Source organism: Lithobates pipiens, unplaced genomic scaffold, assembly GCF_037356315.1.
Source record: "Lithobates pipiens isolate NorthernLeopardFrog02 unplaced genomic scaffold, aLitPip1_a1.2 Scaffold_18, whole genome shotgun sequence".
NCBI lineage: Eukaryota > Metazoa > Chordata > Amphibia > Anura > Ranidae > Lithobates > Lithobates pipiens.
The window spans coordinates 367,264,861-367,287,314 of NW_027507758.1; the positions used below are offsets into that span (position 1 = coordinate 367,264,861).

The window sequence follows — 22,454 nt, forward strand, 5'->3', positions numbered from 1 at the left end:
ATCGGCCCATGCCGGAAGTTCACCATAGAGAATCTGGCGGGCTAGATGGCTCCCCCCCAGTGTTATTGCGTTATCTGCATTTGAAACCGCCTTAGCTGGGATGCCAGGAGCGTTTTTTGGGGAGGGTTTTTTCAGGCTTCCCAGCCTAGAGGTGAGATGTTGGGACTTATTGACCCCAGATCTCACTGCAAAGAGGACCTGTTACGGACTATTCCTATTACAAGGGATGTTTACATTCCTTCTAATAGGAATAAAAGTGATCATAATAAAAGAGTAAAAAGAGAGTGTCAAAATAGTGTTCGCGCACAGAAGCGAACATATACGTAGGTCGCGCCCACATAAGTAAATGACATTCAAACCACACACATGTGAGGTACTGGCTCCACACCCATCTCTGACTGTTTTCTCTCAGTCTTCTCTGGCATGCCTCTCCAGTCAATCACCAGCCCTCCTGGCTGCAAACCAGTTGTTCTCTCCTGAAGTTTTGCCTGGCAGTACTAGCTCCCGCTGTCCTCCCTGACTACTCTCTGTGTCTCCTGTTCAGATCCTTCATGAGTCCCTAAAAGGCTCCATCCTGCAGCCAAGGCCCAGGCCCAAGGTCACCCCCCCCTCCCCCCAGACTGGATAGCTCCCTCTAAGGACCCGACAGCTTACTACTCCATCCTCAGTCCTTCCACCCAACAACTCCTCCCCAGCTGGGCTGACCCTGGGTATTTCAAGGAGGCCTGCCCCCTGCCAATCCTAGTTGGGGATTGGTAAGGGCTCCCTGAGACACCCCAGACTGCTCCTCCCCACTTCCCCTCTTCCCCTTCTAGAATCCTCTAGAACAGTTGTATCTGTAGGGAAGGGGGCAGGGTTGCGCTACGTACAGAGTGCAGGGGTCAGGATTGTGCAATGTACAGAGTGCAGGGGTCAGGATTGCGCAATGTACAGAGTGTAGGGGTCAGGATTGCGCAATGTACAGAGTGCAGGGGTCAAGATTGCGCAACGTACAGAGTGCAGGGGTCAGGATTGCTCAACGTACAGAGTGCAGGGGTCAGGATTGCGCAACGTACAGAGTGCAGGGGTCAAGATTGCGCAACGTACAGAGTGCAGGGGTCAAGATTGCACTACGTACAGAGTGCAGGGGTCAAGATTGCGCTACGTACAGAGGTCCGGATTGAGCTACGTACAGTGCAGGGGTCAGTATTGTGCTACATACATCTGCCTCCACATGGCCCGCCCAATTTTCCTCACATATGCACTCTATCCTACCTTTCTACCTGGCCCAGCTCTGGTACATCCCCGAATAGGCGGCTCCCTCTCTTTGGGCTATAAGTTAGTACCTCCCTCTAGGGCGGATCTTTGTGTTCAGTATCAGTACTAAATAAGCAGTACAACAACAACACAAGTGCTTAAAAAGCCTGCCCTCAGGGCACAGCCCACTGGATGGAAAAAATAAAAAAACAGAGCTGTCAGTCATCACTCACTGGAGGGACTGTGGAGGCGGAGACAGCACTGGTGGAGGCGGAGACATAGCGGCATCGGAGGCGGAGACAGAGTGACGTGGATGCAAAGCTGAGGCAGGGGTGGAGACAGAGTGGAGGTGGGGGTGGAGGCGGAGACAGAACGGAGGGGAGATGTTTACTCTTATTATCATGGAGACTGGCCACGCATGCGCTAATACAAAGACGCACCACTAGCGGGACTGAGGAGGATGTTTTCCCTTGTTGTTGTCTTGGATAACTGCAGAGGAAAAGAGGTAGCGGCTGGAGGCTGCTGTGCGGGCCACATGACAAGGCCTGGCAGGCCGAATTTGGCCCGCGGGCCTCGTGTTTGTCACCTGTGCTCTAAAAGCAAGAGTGGGTGAAAGTAGTGGGAAGAAAAAAAACAATAGAATGGGTGTGTGAAAAGATGAGAATGAAAGATAAAAAGTGAAATAAAAAATGGATTAAAAAAATAAAGTATGAGAAAAATAAATAAATAAAATAAATAAATAAATAAATAAATAAAAAATGAGAACTAGGAAGTGTAACTGAAAAACCGGAAAAGTACTTGAAAAATAAATGTTTTATATTTATTTTTCAAGTACTTTTCCGTTTTTTCAGTTACACTTCCTAGTTCTCATTTTTTACATTTATTTTTCTTTTTCTCATACTTTATTTTTTAATCCATTTTTTATTTCACCTTTTATCTTTCATTCTCATCTTTTCACACACCCATTCTATTGTTTTTTTTCTTCCCACTACTTTTCTCGTCAGACTTTCATTTATTTTTTCACCTTTTTTTTTTTCTCTCCTCATCCTGTTTTTTATTATTCATTATTTATTAATTGGGTGTGGGGTTCACATGTGTGGAGACTCCAGGTTAATTAATTACTGGTGGCTACAATCACTTAAGCCTTAATTACACTATCACACGATGACACTCATTTAATATATATATGCTTTTTGTTTAGAGCAAAAACTAGCTATGAATAAGCGCTAATTTCAACGTGAAACACGTCAGTATTTTTTTTGCTCTATTTTCTTTATCCCTTTGCTGTTGTGATCTGTACGATGTGAAGATTTTTTGAGTGGAAACAATAAAGGCACGATTTATTTTACTTGATCCGGAGTGCGGCTATCCAGAGTTTTTCTGTTCCTTTCCATCTGGCTAGTGCAATTAGCCTGCACCTGTGACCCCTATCTTTTTGGAGGAAGAGTGGCCAGTTTCTCGGTGGATCAGCCTGGAGCGTTGGATTTTCTTTATCTCGGGAAACCCCTAGACACACACAAGGTGAAGAAGGTAACGGAAAGCCCAATTAAATCAGCTGCTCCTTCGGGGGTCAGTGCTACATTTATAGATTAAGATAAAAAACCTTCTGTCTGCAGCAGCCCCCCTAAGCCCTCTAACACTTACCTGAGGTCCCTCTCTGTCCAAGAAGGTTTAGGAGTGTGTATAGGAATGTTAAGAGTTCCCTTCTCTGGAACTAAAGGGCCAAGCTCGACCCCTAAAAAAACAACCCCACACCATAATCCCCCCCTCCACCAAATGATTTGGACCAGTGCACAAAGCAAGGTCCATAAAGACATGGATGAGCGAGTTTGGGGTGAAGGAACTTGACTGGCCTGCACAGAGTCTTGACCACAACCTGACAGAACACCTTTGTGATGAATTAGAGCGAGGACTCTGAGCCAGGCCTTCTCGTCCACATCAGTGGCTGACCTCACAAATGGGCTTTTGGAAGAATGGTCAAACATTCCCATAGACACACTCCTAAACCATTTGGACAGTCTTCCCAGAAGAGTTTAAACTGTTATAGCTGCAAAGGGTGGGTCAACTCAATATTAAACCCTACGGATTAAGCCTGGGATGCCATTAAAGTACATGTGCATGTAAAGGCAGGCATCCCAATACTTTTGGTACTATAGTGTATATTCTTAGCTACTGAGTACATTTTAACATATTTGGAAATATTTATGGTTGGTACTTTCTCACTTAAAGTGAACCTTGCAGTAAAAATGCAAGATCTGCTTCATATATGCAGACTCTCTCCAATTGTATTGAAATTAGTTAATATAAATATATATATATATGTTTACCATACCCCTTGGTTTCTGTCTCTGGTGCCTGGAGAATTCTGAATATCCAAAATCTTGCATGACGATGCTTCCTGCTGTGCTGTCTTTATATAAGATTTTGAATACGTAGCATTCTCCAGGATTTCACAAGAAGGATTGTGACATCACCCCTGCATTCAAAAGCCAGTAGTAAGGTAAGTATATTTAATAGATTTATTCCCTACAGGTTTTTTGTAATTTAATGCTATTTGTGATGTGGAGGGGGGGGGGGGGGTTGGCCGATGTATTAAATAATTCTTACATTTTACTGCAAGGCCTGCTTTAAAGTAAACCTGTGGTTTGTCCAAGTAACAGGTTCCCTTTAATGGTGGCCCCCACCAGCTGCTTATACTTTCCTTCATTTCGCTCTACGGCTTGGTGCCCAGGTATCTGCACCCACAAGGGTGCATCATCATGTCTGCTTGGGCTTATGGTACTGTAGTGCAGAATTTCACTCGCGTCATTGCATGAATACCAGAAAGATTCAGAGTGCCACCTGTAGACAGCAACAATGTTATTTTTTTGGCCAGTATCTCTATTTTAATATGCTTACCTGCCAAATTCAAGCTGTCAATTTATTTGTAAGACAGAACCAATTTCTGGATCAACAAAAGAGCTTATGAAAAGACATGGCTTCCTCTGAAGTGTGTTGCTGAATAGCACGTAGTATAGTTAGCTATCCAGGAGCTCAAAAATTTGCGCTACCCAATACTACTAAAAATATTGTACATGTAAACCCTAACTAAATGACATTTAGATTGTTAAAGCACTGTGTATTATAAACAATTATCATTTTTTCAATCAAATACCTTTTTCTCATAACAACTTCTGTATTTTTTTTCACATTTACTTCCTGCCTACTTGTACACACTCACGCAACTGTTATGCCACAGGGCGGATTTTCCAATGGTGACAATCATACCCCTGCAGCATCTCTGCACAGATGCTTGTACTCTCCATTAGGAGAGCATGTGACAAAGTGACGGTGAATAATTGGATGACAGGGACAGAGCACTGCCACCCTATAATAGGAATGGGCACTGTTTGATTGTGTTAGGGAAGGGACCCAAGTAAGCTGATCTAAAAAAGTATAAACCTAGCTTTGGGTGTTGGTGTGTTAACATGGGAGATGGATGGGGAAAGGACAAGCTTTTCTCCTTGAGGTTGATGGAAGTAACACCAATGAATAAAACAAAATCCAGGAAAATAAGCAACAGAATTTCTGAAGCTTAAATTATTAAAAAAAAAAAAAAAAAAAAAATACCGTAACCTGAAGTCAAACACAGTATGTAGTGTGTAAATTTCTATTCATTACTTTTTTTTTATTTTTTTTATAACCACTCGAGGTCCGGGCCATAGCCGAATGGCTGTCATAGGACGTCCTCCCCTGTGCACGCTCCCCCCGCACGCACGCAGTGTGGTGGAGATTTGGAAATCCATATTGTTTTATCTCAAAGAGCTTCAAAGGAACCATTGTGAGGACTTTCTAGTTAGATTACCATGCCCCATTTTGTGGATATATATGTGTATGGTCTATAGTAACATGTATACTAGAAGAGGGGCCTATTCACTGTTTTTGGTATCCCAAACACACCAACGTGTTGGTCTGCTGTCTGCATAGTAACTAAGTTACCCTATTGTTCGTATAGATGGCCATTTCAGTCATAGTGCCTGTTCCTGATCACAAGTCTTTGAAATGCTAATTTATGTTATATCAAAGAGGGCTGACGGTTGCCAATCAAGAGATAATTAAACAGGTACTTGGGTTTTCAGACACAGAGGCACCAGAGTTAGCCTCTTGCTGGTGTGGGAAGCATGCTTCTTTAACTGGGCTTGAAATTACAACTCAACCAATAAACATTAGGCCGCAGGGGTAGCCAATCAGGATTCAATGCCACTTTTGAACCAATGAGGTGACCCTGAGATCTGATTGGTAGGAGTGGGTTATTCTAAAAACATAAAAACCAACAGCTTAGGGATGCTAGTTCTCTTAAGCCTCGTGGACTGGATACGTAAGATTCATGTGTAATGTATTCCCTTATCTCTCTTTACTTTTCCCTACTTTTCTTTTTACATTAAGATTTTCCCTAAGAGTCAAGTAACAGCCTGTGTATGTCCATTATAACCATATCCCCTTTTTACATTACCTATCTTTGTAAACACTGGCAACACTGCATTTATAACATCTCTATACTATATTTGGTAATCTCTGATTATTCTAATCTTTCTTTTCTGTATAAATATATGTGATTGTTATTCTTTTTACACTGTTATCATTCCTTATTGATTTCATGGGTTATAGAAGCAACAGTATGGTTTGATTCATATAGATAAAAGGTTTTTAATCACTTATTTTATGTATAGGTAAGCATATAAGTGAGGTAAGCATAAGAAATAGCCCTAACAGCGGGGAGCGCGCTGTGATCACCGAATCACGGAGACTTGGCTGATCGCTGATCCTAGTAAGGGGCCGGTCCCGGCCCCTTACCATGTGATCAGCTATCAGCCAATGACAGCTGATCACATGATGTAAACAAAAGCTTGGTGATCGTTTTTTTCTCCTCACGCTGACAGCATGAGGAGAAGAAAAAGCAGATCACTGGCTTATGTTAAAGGGACATCGGTCCCGAAGAGGAAGGAGGCACATCTGCCTCCTCTGTGACATTTAGTACTCCCTGCCAGTGCCACCTGTCATTGTGCCCATAGTGTCACCTATCAATGCCCACAAGTGCCACCTATCAATGCCCACCAGTGGTGCCAATCAGTGCCAACTAGCAGTGCTGCCTATTGGTGTAAGCAATCAGTGCCCATCACTGCAGCCTCATCAGCGTACATCAATGAAGGAGTAAAAAGTACCTGTTTACAAAAATGTATAACAAAATATTAAAATATATTTAAAAAATTTTTTTTTTTTATTCTGCCTTTCAATTTTTTTAACAAAAAATAAAAACCGCAGAGGTGATCAAATACCACCAAAAGAAAGCTCTATTTGTGGGGAAAAAAAATATCATTTGGGTACAGCGTTGTATGACCGCGCGATTGTCATTCAAAGTGTGACAGTGCTGAAAGCTGAAAATTGTTCTGGACAGGGGGGGAGTTTAAATGCCCAGTAAGCAAGTGGTTAATCATGTTACTCACTTGGTTTGTGGTAAATGCACAGTGGAGTCACAGAAGCTGTCTGATTGTATTGCAGTCTGGATGGATAATGTCAAGAATGTGCACTAGACATACTGTAGATTACAAAATACTGCACTGTCACCCTCTATTTGAAAAAAGAGGCACACTCTTTTCTCTTTGATTTGTTAGCATTGGGGAATGAGCCCACATTAGAGAAAAGATTGATAAGAGATTAAGGAAACCCCACTATATGTTTGTTATGTGTTCCCATTCACACAATATACATAAAAAAAATGTTAAAATATTTCTTGCCTTTTAGACACATCTCAGGAGAAAGTGTTTTGGCTGACTGCAAGATTTTTTTTTTTTCTACTATTTGAGAAAGTCTGTCCTTTTTAACAGGCAATGGAGCAGCCTATCTTCTAAATCTTTAACTGTTTGTTAGAACAGTCAGTGTTTAGCTCTAGTTACAATCAATACTGAAGATCTGCCAGCACAGTACAGACAGGTTTAATTAAAGCAAACACAGCTGTCCAGACCCTTCATAAACAAAGAGAACTACCTAGGATTATACAGTGCTGGAGATTGCAGAAAAAGGATCCGTGATGATCAGCCCAGTGATGATCCGATTGCTCAGCGGGGATCGCTCTGTTTATCCCTGCTGAGCCGGCGGATGACAGGGCAGTCCCTGCACACTGTGCAGGGACCGCCCAGTCAGATCTCCGCTCTCCTCTATGGGGGATCGGATGAGCACGGACCGTCTGTCCGTATTCATCCCATCCGCTCTGCAGACGGATAGAAAAATAAGACTTTCCTCCATCTGCAGAAACGGACCATAGTTGAGACGGACAATATCGCGTGTCAGTGGATGTTTGCTATCCCATAGGGATGCATGTATGTCCGTATTTCATCCGCAGGCGGATGGGTGAAATACGGACATGCTGTCCGTATGTGTGAAAGGGGCCTAAAAGACCTAAAACGGGCATTTCATTTTTTGTAGGTTATGCTATCTGAATGGGAACATGTAACAATAATAAAGCAGGTGTTATTCTAATTTGGCTACAAACGTGGAAATACACATTAAAAAAAGAGTTTCTTCTTGCAAGATTTCAGATACTCAGTTATTCCCAGGATCTCGCCAGGAGAAACATGAGCTCGCCCTTGACCCACCTATGCACCGTGCATTGAAGGTGCAGATTTTTTTTTTTCTGTTTAAGGCAGCTATCCTTCGTGAGGGAAGGGGCCATGAAATATTAAACAGACCTTGTAAAGACCACTTTGAGGTAAATCTAATCCCAATCACTAAAATGTCATATTAGTTTTACATGTTACTGCAAAACTAAAATGTGTTATCGATATTTTAAAATCAGCGGTTTTTAATAAATTCATACCTATTGATCTTTCTCTGAGGGACCTTGTCCGGGCACCTTCTATTATGGTGTGACAACTGTCTGTAAATTGGTGGAGTCTACGACTAGCAGCAGTGCTGAAACACATTGTTCAAGTATGGTCTATCATTGTCATTATCTGGGAGCAGATCCAGAGAAATTATGTGCATGTAGGCAGGTTGAACTGTGTTTTTGGTTCTAGTAATTTAGCATCTGGCCCAGGGGAAAGGGTTAACTTTTGGAGACTTCGTTTCTGGAATTTTTGGTCCTAGCCAGCCCACCTGTACTATAAAAAGGCAGAAGACAGAGGTCCAAGGGTCTCTCTTCCTAGCTGAACTGGTTGGCTTTGCTGTTCTGTATGTGGAATTGGGACTGCTGTTGAAGTCAACGGGACTTTTGGAGACATCCAAGCCATGAACAATGTCATAATAGACTCTTGTCTCACTGAGGTATGCCTGGGCAGCTACACTACAATAGGTTGGATTAGGGGAAGGGTGTTGTTCCTATTGAACTGTAATTGGCACACTTCTTCAGTAAAGTTACATTAACCGTCATGAGCATGGACTGATGTTATTCAAAGAGGGGGAATGCTGGTTATGGTGTATATAAAGAACCAGGGTCTGTATAGCACAAAGGGGTATGATGCTCAGCTACTACAAAAGGGTTACCTTGGCAAGAGAAAGAGGAGAAATGTAGTTGCTAAGAGTAAGTAATCAAATACAAGGAACAAACTACAAGCAACCAGTCGTTAGGTGTGGTACCTGGTAAGGTTATGGGTCTTCCGGTAGAGAGGGGGTCGTTGTATGGGCTTCCTCCTTGTCGGTCTTCAAAAGAAGGAACCAAACCCGGGTTACAGAGATCCATGGCCTGGTCACGAGGTACGAGTGAGGTAACAGAGGACTGGTGGAGTGGGCGCAGGCTTATGTGTCTCCTCATGCAAACATCTACTAAGTTACAGTGTGGAGTGGCATGGGAAAAGTCACTTTTCAGAGGAACTCTGTACTTTAACTACTGCACACATTGAAGGGACCAGAGACATCAGGGGCAGTGCTGCACCGCCTGCATCCCTGCTTTTTTTTCCACCGCTGCTACAGGGAGACCAGAGCATTCACTCACTCTTTGCTCTTTTCCATACCACTCAATGAAAAAGGCTTCAGGAGAAGAAGAGGGCCACCTTCCAGCACAAGCAACTGCAGTAACCTCCTGGGAACAGGTGAGAGGGCTGTTTGCCCAGTTTTGTCACTGTTAGTAGAATTGATCTACTGAGAGCAGGATATCTAGTGCACCAAATCTGTACTGCCCCTTTTCCAAATCTATACCACACTCTTACCAGATCTATACCACACTCTTACCAGATTTATACCACATCTTTACCAGATCTATACTGCACTGTTAACTACTACTCTGTGTCACAGTTACGCTGTATTGTCACTACAGGGGGTCCCCGGGTTACAAACAAGATAGGGACTGTAGGTTTGTTCTTAAGTTGAATCTGTTTGTAAGTCGGAACAGGTACATTTTTTTAAGTGTAGCTCCAGCCAAAAAATCTATTTTTAAGCTTTTTGGATAACATAGGGAAGGGTTATCATCCCTGTAACATTTGTTTAGCTGTCTGTGCCCCTGTACAGAAGATTTCACCTCACTTTCTGTCCCAATGATAATTGGATTTTGAAAATCTGGGGTTATTAGGGAAACAAGGATTGGTGATAAAGCATCAGTGGAGACACCTTTTTACCATATTAACTCTTACAGGAGAAAATTTCCCTTCCTAAAGGTAGATTTCCTCTTACTTCCTGTTATCTCCCTCCGTTTGTAAGTAGGAGTCGTTTATAAGTCAGATGTTTGTAGGTAGGGGACCCCCGTATCTGTGACCTACATCTATGTTGTTTCATGCCAAGTTAAGCTGCATCTATACCACAATTTTACTGAAGGCAGGTTTATTAAGAGCATCCTTAAGTGCACCAATGTTCGTTTAAAGGGCCCCAATGATCGCCAGCAGAAGAACAACTTAAAGGACTGCCCCTTCCATTCTGCAAAGTTCCTTTGTTCCCTTTTACCTTTTCTACCATTTCAACACGGACAGTACATACCCAGTCGATCTAGGCCTCACATAGCCACCATTAACGCACTCAGGTAGTATAGTCATGTCCTGCGTTTTGTAAATCAAGTTTTACTAATGCACACTGCTGCACTTCAGTTGACATTGCTGCTGTTTAGGCTGATCTGGACATTAAATGTCATTGTATGCCTAGTCTTTACTGTTAGTCACTTTGAATTCTGTATGATTTTACTACCACTGCCAATTTGTGCTTGCCCAGTTGCCCACCATATTGAGTGAAAGTATATTAAGTTTGTGTTTACTAATTGGTTCACTGTCTGTTCCTTGATATAGCACTACTATTTGGTGCCAATTACTACTTTACATGATTTACTGTGTTTTGTATGTTTGTACCCTCAACCTGGTGTGTCAGAGGGACTGAAGTTCTTGAAAAGGTCAAGGCAAAGAATAGAGAGGACCCATCCTAACCAGTGGCTCTTATGGGGTAGCCCTACAGGTAAATCAAATTAACCCTGTCATAATAGAAACAATGCAACTGCCTTCACAAAACTTCCCTTCAAAAACAAACTGGTTAGCTGAGCCTCTGGCTTCATTACTCTGGTCTCTATCTCAAAGCACGTGTTAAGATAAAGAATTCAACCTGATTTTTTTTTTAGTTAAAGTGACTGTAAAGTCTTGATTTTTATTTATTTTTTTAATTACAAACATGTTATACTTGCCTGCTCCATGCAGTGGATTTGCACAGAGCAGCCCCAGTCCTCCTCTTCTCAGGTGCCTCATCTGTGCTCCTGGCCCCTCCCTCCTATTAAGTGCCCCCACAGAAAGAAGCTTGCTATGGGGGCACCCGAGCCAAGTCACAGCTCCCTTTGTTTATACAGACACGGAGCCATGGCCCAGCCCCACCCCCTCTCTCCCTATTGGCTAACGGACTTTAATTGGTAATGGCACCATTGCTGTGTTCAGCCAATCAGGAGGGAGAGTCTCAGATGGCCGAGACACTTGTGGACATTGCTGGACAGAGATGGGGCTCAAGTAAGTATTGAGGGGGGCTGCACACAGAACACTTTTTATCCTAATGTGTAGAATGCATTAGGATAAAAAACCTTCTGACTTTACAACCCCTTTAAAGGAGAAGTATGGCCAAAATAATTTTGGCCATACTTCTCCTGTGGGTCACAGGAGTACACTTAGTTGTACACTCCTGTGACCCAGATTAAGCTGACAGCGGGTGAAAGCCCACTGTTAGCTGACATCACAGAACCAGTCCAGGCTCTGCAGGGATCCTGACATTAATGTCAGGATCCACCCAAATGCCTGATTTCTTAGTTCTCTGTGTTATAGCCAGCGGGGGACAGCTATAGCATCAGATAGATGCTGCAGCCACAAAGGTGAGTATACATTTTTTATTTTTTTAATGCCACGCTTCTCTTATAAGGTCAACATTGGAAGCTCCTGTATTTCTCTAATGATAGGCTTAGGCTACATGCACACTGGACATCTAGCCTCCAGTGTTTTCATGCACTCGGGTGGCACAGATGCAGCATCCAGCTCTGCTGCCTACAGTCTTTCAAAGTCTATAACAGGCTGAAATGCACTGCAGCTGGAGAAGGTTGGACACTATACCAAGTGATACTTGTGTTTAATGCTGTATGCATTCAAGGACGTATGCTTGGAATGTAGAGTATTTGCGTTCTAGGCATATGTCCAGTGCAAGATAAATGATATGCTAGTAAATACTTGCTGGCAGGTAAAAGTGAAATCTTTCACTGCCAAGAAAGTAACCTAATTTGGTGGGTTACTGCTGTGCTCATCACTCTTCACTGATCTATTGATATACAAACATGTTTTTATATAGTGATCCTAGAGATAACCTTACTCATCCCAGCACAAACTAGAATGAACTAGAATGTCAAAATGAATTAGGAAACAAAACGGAAGAGAACCCAAAATGAAGTTAACTGACAGTTTTCAAATTTAAACTATGCGAGACATGTGTCTTTCATCAGTTATATAGAATTAAACATTTAGAAAATCCATGATATACGGTATTTCTTTGAAAACAATCAGAACATGATGACAAATGCAATTGTTTTGGCATATGTGTGAACAGAAATTTATAAACTGATATCATAACTAAGATAGAAATCTTTATTTCTCCTCTAGTAAAGGTTCTACAATATTCATGTTTCACATCTTATTACCAGAAAGGATTTAGAAACGAATAAAAACACTGAATTATATACATTGGATATTGATGTTAATCACGAGTCACGGATTGGTCAGGAATGGCCTCTACTCTGAATTTGGCCTCTGAATTTAAGAAAGTCCATTGTGATAACACATATATCATTCTTCCTCCATGCATAAGTAAACAGTAGTCTTGGATCAGGGATTTGCCTTTTCTGGGGGCTCAAAGCCTTGGTCCTCAACATCCTCTTCAAGCAGCTGCCGAATCTGAGTTTATAGAGATCAAGTCACATTAAGTCACTTATGCACACTTTGGAATTTATTTTAACAAGTAACATGTTAAAAGTTGCTTAGACGTGGACTTCTTTTGTCCCATAACCACAGAAAGCCCTCATTGTTAGTTATTTAACACTAATTGGACAGTCCACTTGAAAACTGGATAGCCCTGTACAGTAACACACTTTCCTTTTCAATAGAAATGTAAATGCAGTTTGAGCAGTGCAAGTGTGACTACTTTATTCCCTATATTTATTTACAAAATATACTGTATATATCATGTAATAAATCTAGTTACAGACTGAACAGGAAGGGCAATTAGTTCAATAAATAATTCTTTTTATTACACATGTTCTAGCTACTCCATTAAAAAAAAGTCCAGCCTGAGCTCGTTAGGCTGGGCTTCTCCTAAGGGTAACAGGAATGCAATTCTGTGACCCGTTTTCAGCAGAGAGCGGACTGAAGTCCACTGTCCGCTGACGTCAACATTATCAGTACAGGCACCACTTCATCCCAAATCTAGGAGCCTGGATCCGCCAGGTGCCTGGACTGATAGCCATCTCAGCCACTCCCCACCCCTCCACAGCTCAGCGCTCCAGTATGCGGGGAGGAGTAGAGCAGGAGAGCTGCTGATTTACAGTCAGCAACTCTCTGCTCAGGGAGGTGAGAGAACTGAGCCATTGGCGATGTTCGATCACTCGGTTCTAAGTGCAGAGGCTGCGGGGAACAGATGCAGCATTGGAGTGATGCTGCATCCACCTAGGTAAGTATAAAAACTCCTATAACCCCCAAACCCCTACTTCTCTTTTAAAGCTACAAGCTTTTGTTTTGATTCTTTTTTAAAGCCTTTTCACACCAGCCATCTGCCAGTGGTGAAGATATGTGTAAGGTGGTGGCCCTTTGGGGACATTTTGGTGACATGGATGTAAGGTGGGACTCTGATGTTTAGGTGGAATGCCAGGGATTTTGAGGTAAGGACTCTAATGTGAATATGGCACTCATTCTGACTGCTGCACTCTTTATCTTGTTTTGTTTATTGCTTACTCCTAACCCCTGTACTCTGTACATTATGCATAGATATGCATAGACCTGACCAAGGTGTTCATTGTCTCCACTGTTTCTGGTTTTAATTAAGTTCTTTTTTAAAGTAGGCTCAGTCCATGCATTGGTTAAACAAAAAAAAAAGACTCAATTCCCCCATCCACACATTTGGCACTGCCCTGCAAACCAACTGCACTCTGCCCTACTGATTCCTGTTTCTGTATACTGTCCGCCTGACCTCCCATTCCCTGCCCCCCTGATATTTTTTACTGCATTCCCACATCAGACCAACTAGATCCGACCCTGGGGATGGAAAAGTGGGAAAAATGCCACACAACAAGCTATACAATGTAAAGTGACATCCACTTTCTTGGCCATGCCCCAAGTGCCCAGTGGACAGTGCACTATACACGCCACATAACTCTTCTAATGTTTTCAAGCTATTGTCCTTCCAACTATTTTAAAATGTTGGTATCTATGTAGGACATTTTCTTTGAGCTCATGCATGCCAAGCAGATTCATATGCTACGTTCACTCCGTCTCCATAAAGTTGCTGTCGCTCTCCTGCCACCACCAGCCAATCCACTCCTACTCCCAGCATGCATAAAGTTTAATTTCATGATTATAACTAAAGGAAATTTTGATGGGGGGGTTAAAAATGATCCGCTCGGGGTGTCAGATATGTTAGGTACACCACTAACCCCCACTGGAGTTTTTGCCCCTATACTTACTGCTTCATTCTTTACAAAACCACGCAAGGGATTTCACTCATGATGCTTTCTCCATAGAAAATATAAGTAAATAAAAATACAGAAAATGGAGCTATATCGAGCAGTAGGTGTAAGATAACTTTGTAATTGATGCAGTACATTGATGGAGAGATGGGGTATCCAGAAAAATGACAGAATCCATTGAAAAAATGTAATCCAAGTTTTGACATTTATATATCGAAGAATATTTTAAATAAAATATAGTTTGGGTTTGGTAGAGTAACTACCACCACAGCAACCCACATACCTGATATAGGGATTTCTGGGCTAGTACAAATCAGGATCTCCTATTTCATCTTTTTATTTTTCAGAGAGGTAGCAGGATCATTGCATATGTGGTCTCTTTCCAGGCTTTAGATATGCACATAGGAACATTACAGACTGGTTAGGAATTCTAATTATCTTCTCTGTAAATGCTACACATATGAAGAGATCCTACAACTTCAACTATTAGAACAAGCAGATATACATCTACCCTCCACTCAAGGGTTGCGGAGTTGACCGAGCTGGGGTACAAAAAAGGGAGAGGACTGGCAAGAGGATTGACATTTTAAAGTTCTATCCCTTTTCCTGTCTTGCGTTTCCTTCTACAATATGCAACCACAAACCAGTTTTACATTAGATTGAGGCCGCGTACACACGGGCGGACTGTTCGCCCAACCTTGTCCGCTGAACAGTGTTTGGGCGGACAGTCCGCTCGTGTGTGGGCTTTCAGCGGACAGTTTCAGCGGACAGTTGGACGGACAAAGTCTTTCGGAAATTCCGAAAAACTGTCCGCTGAAACTGTGTTTGAGCGAACAGTCCGCCCGTGTGTGGGCTTGTCCGCTGTACTTTCGAAATGAGCGGACTGTTCCCGCTCGGAAAGTCCGCCCATTTCGAGCGCGTGTACAGGTAGGCGGGGCCCGCGAAGGAGACGTCGCGGGCTCCGCCGCCTGGAATGGGCTTAAAGGGGAACCCCAACGCCGAAAAAAATCGGCGTGGGGGTTCCCCCCAAGTCCACACCAGACCCTTGTCCGAGCACGCTACCCGGCCGGCCAGGAAAGGGGGGCGAGCGAGCGCGCCCCCCCTCCTGAGCCGTACCAGGCCGCGTGCCCTCAACATGGGGGGTGCCTTGGGGAAGGGGGGGCCGCGCGGCCCCCCCACCCCAAAGCACCTTGTCCCCATGTTGATGAGGACAAGGGCCTCTTCCTGACAACCCTGGCCGTTGGTTGTCGGGGTCTGCGGGCGGGGGGCTTATCGGAATCCGGGAGCCCCCTTTAAGAAGGGGGCCCCCGGATACCGGCCCCCCACCCTATGTGAATGAGTATGGGGTACAATGTACCCCTACCCATTCACCTGTGAACTAAAGTACAATAAAAAACACAACACAGAGAAAAAATATTTTATTGCACAGCTCCGGGGGTCTTCTCGCCGGACTCCTCCGCTATGTGTGTGTAGCTCTTTTGCTAGCGGAGGAGTCCGGCTTTCTTCCTCCCCGCCGCCGGCCTCTTCTCCCGACTTCGGGGGTCTTGTCCCCCTCTTCGGTTCTTCTGCCGGGCCACCGCGCCTGGTCCGGTGGCCCGGTCTTCTGTCGCCGTCTTCCGTTCTTCTGTCGCCGCCTTCCGTTCTTCTGCCGGGCCACCGCGCCTTCTTGTAGCTCTTTTACAGGCGGTGGCCCGGTCTTCTGTCGCCGCTGTCGTCGCCGCCGCCGCCGCCTTCCGTTCTTGTTCTTCTTCTTGTTCTTCTTCTTCTTCTCCTGGAGATGTTGACTCGACGATCTCTCCGGCCGGAATGCCAGAGCCGCGCTGTGCGGTCACTTATATAGTGACAATGGGGCGGTGTCACATGGTATATGTCACATGGGTTGGTCACATGGTGACCCCGCCCCCTTACGATGTCATAGTCCCCATGTGACATCAACCCATGTGACCAACCCATGTGACATATACCATGTGACACCGCCCCATTGTCACTATATAAGTGGCAGCGGAGCGTGTCCCTGGCATTCCGGCCGGAGAGATCGTCGAGTCAACATCTCCAGAAGAAGAAGAAGAACAAGAAGAAGAACAAGAACGGAAGGCGGCGGCGGCGATGACAGCGGCGACAGAAGACCGGGCCACCGCCTGTAAAAGAGCTACAAGAAGGCGCGGTGGCCCGGCAGAAGAACCGAAGGCGGCGACAGAAGAACGGAAGACGGCGACAGAAGACCGGGCCACCGGACCAGGCGCGGTGGCCCGGCAGAAGAACCGAAGAGGGGGACAAGACCCCCGAAGTCGGGAGAAGAGGCCGGCGGCGGGGAGGAAGAAAGCCGGACTCCTCCGCTAGCAAAAGAGCTACACACACATAGCGGAGGAGTCCGGCGAGAAGACCCCCGAAGCTGTGCAATAAAATATTTTTTCTCTGTGTTGTGTTTTTTATTGTACTTTAGTTCACAGGTGAATGGGTAGGGGTACATTGTACCCCATACTCATTCACATAGGGTGGGGGGCCGGTATCCGGGGGCCCCCTTCTTAAAGGGGGCTCCCGGATTCCGATAAGCCCCCCGCCCACAGACCCCGACAACCAACGGCCAGGGTTGTCGGGAAGAGGCCCTTGTCCTCATCAACATGGGGACAAGGTGCTTTGGGGTGGGGGGGCCGCGCGGCCCCCCCTTCCCCAAGGCACCCCCCATGTTGAGGGCACGCGGCCTGGTACGGCTCAGGAGGGGGGGCGCGCTCGCTCGCCCCCCTTTCCTGGCCGGCCGGGTAGCGTGCTCGGACAAGGGTCTGGTGTGGACTTGGGGGGAACCCCCACGCCGATTTTTTTCGGCGTTGGGGTTCCCCTTTAAGCCCATTCCAGGCGGCGGAGCCCGCGACGTCTCCTTCGCGGGCCCCGCCTACCTGTACACGCGCTCGAAATGGGCGGATTTGCCTCCGCCTTACGTGGGCGAGTCCGTTCATTTCAAAAGTTGAGCGAACTGTTTGCCCAACCTTGTTCGTCAAACAGTCCGCTCGTGTGTGGGCAAGTCCGCTCATGCAAATTTTGAGCGGACTGTTTGATGAAACTGTTTGCCGAACAAGGTTGGGCGAACAGTCCGCCCGTGTGTACGCGGCCTAATACTTACATCATGTATAAGTTTTCCAGAATGTAATTCACCATCGCCTCCTTTTATTTTCAAGTAACTCAGATGGAGAATTTCAACAGAATGTTCAAAGCCTAAAATCAACAAAAAACAAAAAGTGAAATATAACATTATACTGCTCTGTCATGCATAGGGGTCTGTTTACAAAGAGACAAATGTCGTATTTTCAGAGAATTTGTCATGCATTTTTTGACTCAGCGTTTGACTGATTGATAAAACATTTTAATTGTCTTTCATCAGCAAGTAACTTCTCAAGACGTTGGCCCATATGTTGATTGTTCCTAATTTTTACTGACAGTCTACTGACTGGAATAGTACCAGCTGATTGAAGAAAAGCCAATTTGGCACCAAAATTTTAAAAAGGGCCCAAATACATCCCTGGGAATTACAAACCAGTTAGCCTAACTTCAAAAGTATGCAAGCACTTGGAGGGGATAATAAGGGATTATATACAAGATTTAAGTAAGGAAAACTGTATTATTAGCAGTAATCAGCATGGATTCATGAAGAATTGTTCTTGCCAAACCAATCTATTAACTTTCTATGAGGAGGTGAGCTGCCATCTAGATAAAGCAAGGCCCATAGATGTGGTGTGTTTGGATTTTGCAAAGCATTTGACACAGTTCCCCATAAACGTTTACTGTACAAAGCAAGGTCCGTTAGCATGGACCATAGGGTGAGTACATGGATTGAAAACTGGCTACATGGGCAAGTTCAGAGGGTGGTGATAAATGGGGAATACTTGGAATGGTCAGGGGAGGGAAGTGGAGTCCCCCAGGATTCTCTGCTGGGACCAATCCTGTTCAGTTTGTTCATAAACGACCTGGAGGATGGGGTAAACAGTTCAATCTCTGTATTTGTGGATGACACTAAGCTAAGCAGGTCAATAACTTCTCTGCAGGATGTGCAAACCTTGAAAGAAGATCTGAACAAATTAATGGGGTGGGCTACTACATGGTAAATTAGGTTTTATGTAGAAAAATGTAAAATAATGCATTTGGGTGGCAAAAATATGAATGCAATCTACTCACTAGGGGTGAACCTCTGGGGAAATTTTGGATGGACCTAGTAGATGATAGACTCAGCAATGGCATGCAATGCCAAGCTGCTGCTAACAAAGCAAACAGAATAGTGACGTGCATTAAAAAGGGGATTAACTCCAGGGATGAAGCTAATTCTCCCACTCTACAAGACTTTGGTCAGGCCTCACCTGGAGTATGCTGTCCAGTTCTCGCACCAAAGAAGGGCAACTAAGCTAATAAAGGGTCTGCAGCAGTGGTGTCGCTAGGGGGTGGCTACTGGGGCTGTAGCTGCGAATCTGGGGGCCATAGCCCTGAGTCTTTTATTGGGTGCAGCAGTGCTGTGGTTGTGTGTAGATAAGAGTTCTGTCGCTCGTTAATTGCCGGAAGGGGGGCTTCCGCCTTCAATCCACACCCCTCCTCTCTCATTGAAGCTGAATTTGTGGTGCCAATTCTGAGTCCTGAGCAGGAGAGGAGCTAGCTGGAGAAAGGATGGGAAATGTCAGCACTGACAACTAGTGCAGACTGGACACAGGGCTGAGCGAGCGAGGGAGGACATTGTCACCGCTAAGTTGAGACACCGCTCGTGTCCATGGACAAGGGAGGAGCGGGAGTATAGATGAATTTCCAGAAAGGAGGACAGAGCAAACAGGACAACACAGTACCAATCATTGCTACCTATAAATCAGTAGGGTCAAATGATAGACCCTTCATTTCTTTGTAAGTGGGCAAACTTACAAAATCTTCTGGAGACCAAATAATAATTTTCCCCACTGTATATATATATAATATGTATATATAGGGTATGTCTCTGTGAGTATGATAGTGTACCTCTATGCCCGGCTTCAGGGCAACCGCCTCCAAGGTGAATCGGGAAGGATCAATCTCAGTCTCTAGTGCTCTCTTCAATGGCTACTCTTCTTCCCATAGCCAGCAAGTAACTGAGCTAAGCTCCACTCAAGCTATCCTGCCAAAAAGTAAATTCAGTAATCCTCCTTACTGGAAGAAGTTTAAAAGGGAAAAACACTTAAGTGGGCCACCTAGTGGGCCCTGATAACAAGCTCCCTAAAAATGACTGGCTGGGGTGGTCTGTCCCAGAAGATCACCACAGAATTTGGGTAATTTTGTATACAGTATATAATTTTGTATAAGATAATTATAGGGAAAGGGGATGCAAAGGGTACTGGAAGGTGTCAGAAGACTCACCTTTTGAGTACTGACATTTATATCTTACAGACATTCAATATAGGTGTACAAAATGTGAAATTGCATTGGTTAATGCTGTCAATGGCAGTATATAAACAGGACAGTATATAGAAAATCTGAACGATGACACCACTCTGTATAAAACATGTCCCTGCCATCTGGCCACTTTGTGATTATTTCAGGTAAAACTATTGCTAGGATGTTCTATTTGATGCACCATGGAGTGTGTTCCAAGTGCAAATGTAATAACTAAACTTGTTATTTAAATAGCAGAAATGCCCATGCATTGGGCTCCCAAGGACATTTACAAAATATGTGATCAAACATGCAGCCATTTTTTGCATTTTTTAGCAAAATATACTCTGGCAATTTCTGAAGACTACCGAGTACCAACTAACTAATAAGACTTTTCTGGCATTTCATGGATGGTTTCTTTGAAGGATGTGTTTAAATTTTGCACCAATGAGCAATCAGTGCACCTGCACCAACAGTACAGGTGACTGTTTAGCTTTGTAACTTTATGGGGTATACAAGTAAATCAATGATAACATCAAAAAGAAATAAGATGTGTGACAAGTTGGGGATTTTGTAGCTCATTGGTAGTGCCAAATCGTGTGTACCAGAAGTACGTTTTAGGGCTTTTTCTGCCCACTTTTATTTAATAGTAATACAAACGTTCATATGGATATCTTTCCACACAGGGGGTTCTCACCATCAATACAGAAGGGAAAATTAACAGCCTCGTGGCTCTTTATGCAGCAAACCTGCTAAACTTAGTAGTTTTGGTCTTCCTGACCATCAAACACATGCACAAATCTCTGTACCTCAGCTCTGTGTCTTTCTGCACCCAGCTGCTCCGTCTGTCTCAATCTGTCCTGTCCTGGACAATGTGGTGCCATATGCCCCTCTCATGACTGCAATCACTGACCCCCTCAGAAGGGCAGGGCCCTGAGTTCTAACCCTGGCTTTAAGATGTATGCAGCACACACCTGCATCATAAGTGCGCTTGTTTCCCAGAAAACCTGGCCCAGACCACCACATTAAACAGTGTTACGGGCCCACCCTGCCACAGATGGTATAAGATCAAATAATGCCTTGTACACACGGTCGGACATTCCGACCACAAAATCTGTTGGATATTTTCCGATGGATTTTGGCCGAAACTGGTGTTGCATACACATGGTCGGACAAAGTTGTCGGAAAATCCGATCGTTCGGAACGAGGTGACGTTCGTTGCATACGACGGAACTATGTAGAGGCTAGTAACCAATAGCTTTGGTCTCGTTATTTAATCTGAGCATGCGTGGCACTTTGTCCTTTGGAATTCTCTACAAACGATGAGAAAAAGTCCGATCTGATTTTTTTGTCGGAAAATTTTAGATCCTGCGCTCAATTTTTTTCCGGCGGAATTTCTGATGGAAAAGGTCCGATTGAGCCCACACACAATTGGATTTTTCGACAATATAATCCGATCAGACCTTTTCCGTCTGAATTTACGACCGTGTGTACAGAGCATAAGAAGTAAAGCGTTGTGGTAAGAAAAAAAAAATTGTCATCAGCAAAACCTAGATAGCCCATCTGACCAGATATATATTAAAGAGCTGGGTAACAAGAGATCAAGGTTTGGTACCACATCCCATTTAAAACAAGAAGAAAGGAAGGGGCAGGCGGGACTTAAAGGTATCAAAGATTACAATAAACAATCAATTTAAAAAAATATAAACAATTCTTTAAAATCGCAATATTGCAAAAATTGCAAGAATCTCGTATCATTTCTTTTGATATGTACAACCATTTCTTACATTACTTACGTGTTTCGCTCAGACAAGCTTCCTCAGGAGTTTTTTGGGAGATTCATGCAAATGTTATTGTGATTTTAAAGAATTGTTTAAATAAAATGTATATTTTTCGAAATTGATTGTTTATTATACCTTAAAAGTCCCTTCCTTCTCCATCTGACCAGATATTCTGCCTCACTCTGGTAACACGGAATCCTGATAGCAAAGAATACTTTAGGTCATGTTTCCCCTGTTTCTGGGGCTTGGCACTCCTGATGAAGTCAATTTCTAGAGAAAATGGGAATTAGCCTTGTACCATTTACTATATAACATGTTAAACAATTCTAAGAAAGAAGGCCACCAATCTCTGTTAGCAATTTGGACTGTGTTCTGTCTGAAAAAGGATGCATGAGAAAAATAAAACATTACAAAACACAGAAGCGGGAGTCTTTTTTTACCCACAAACCTTTAAATAGTCTGGCTTTTATGTAGCATATACACTCACCGGCCACTTTATTAGGTACACCTTGCTAGTACCGGTTGAACTTCATTTTGCCTTCAGAGCTGCCTTAATTCTTTGTGGTATAGATTCAACAAGGTGCTGGAAACATTCTTCAGAGATTTTGGTCCATATTGACATGAGAGCACACAGTTGCTGCACATCCATGGTGCGAATCTCCCATCCACCACATCCCAAAGGTGTTCTATTGGATTGAGATCTGGTGTCTGTGGAGGCCATTGGAGTGCAGTGACCTCATTGTCATGTTCAAGAAACCAGTTTGAGATGATTTGAGCTCTGTAGCATTGTGCATTATCCTGCTGGAAGTAGCCATCAGAAGATGTCATAAAGGGGTGGACATGGTCAGCAAGAATACTGGTAGGCCATGGCGTTTAAATGATGCTCAATTGGTACTAAAGCGCCCAAAGTGTGC

The 22,454-nt window shown here is 44.0% G+C and overlaps 1 protein-coding gene across 2 annotated transcripts in view; it reads right to left on the reverse strand.

Moving 5' to 3' along the window:
• Positions 1-12,272: 12,272 nt before the first annotated feature.
• LOC143988220 (uncharacterized) overlaps positions 12,273-22,454 on the reverse strand; it is an 81,035-nt gene continuing 70,853 nt past the window's right edge. For both annotated transcript variants that reach the window (XM_077487617.1, XM_077487616.1), the window contains 2 exons: positions 17,502-17,593; positions 12,273-12,599 (listed from right to left, as the gene is read on the reverse strand). In XM_077487617.1, coding sequence (XP_077343743.1) covers positions 12,531-12,599; positions 17,502-17,593 — 161 coding nt within the window. In that variant the 3' untranslated portion in view covers positions 12,273-12,530. The remainder of the gene's footprint in view (positions 12,600-17,501; positions 17,594-22,454) is intronic.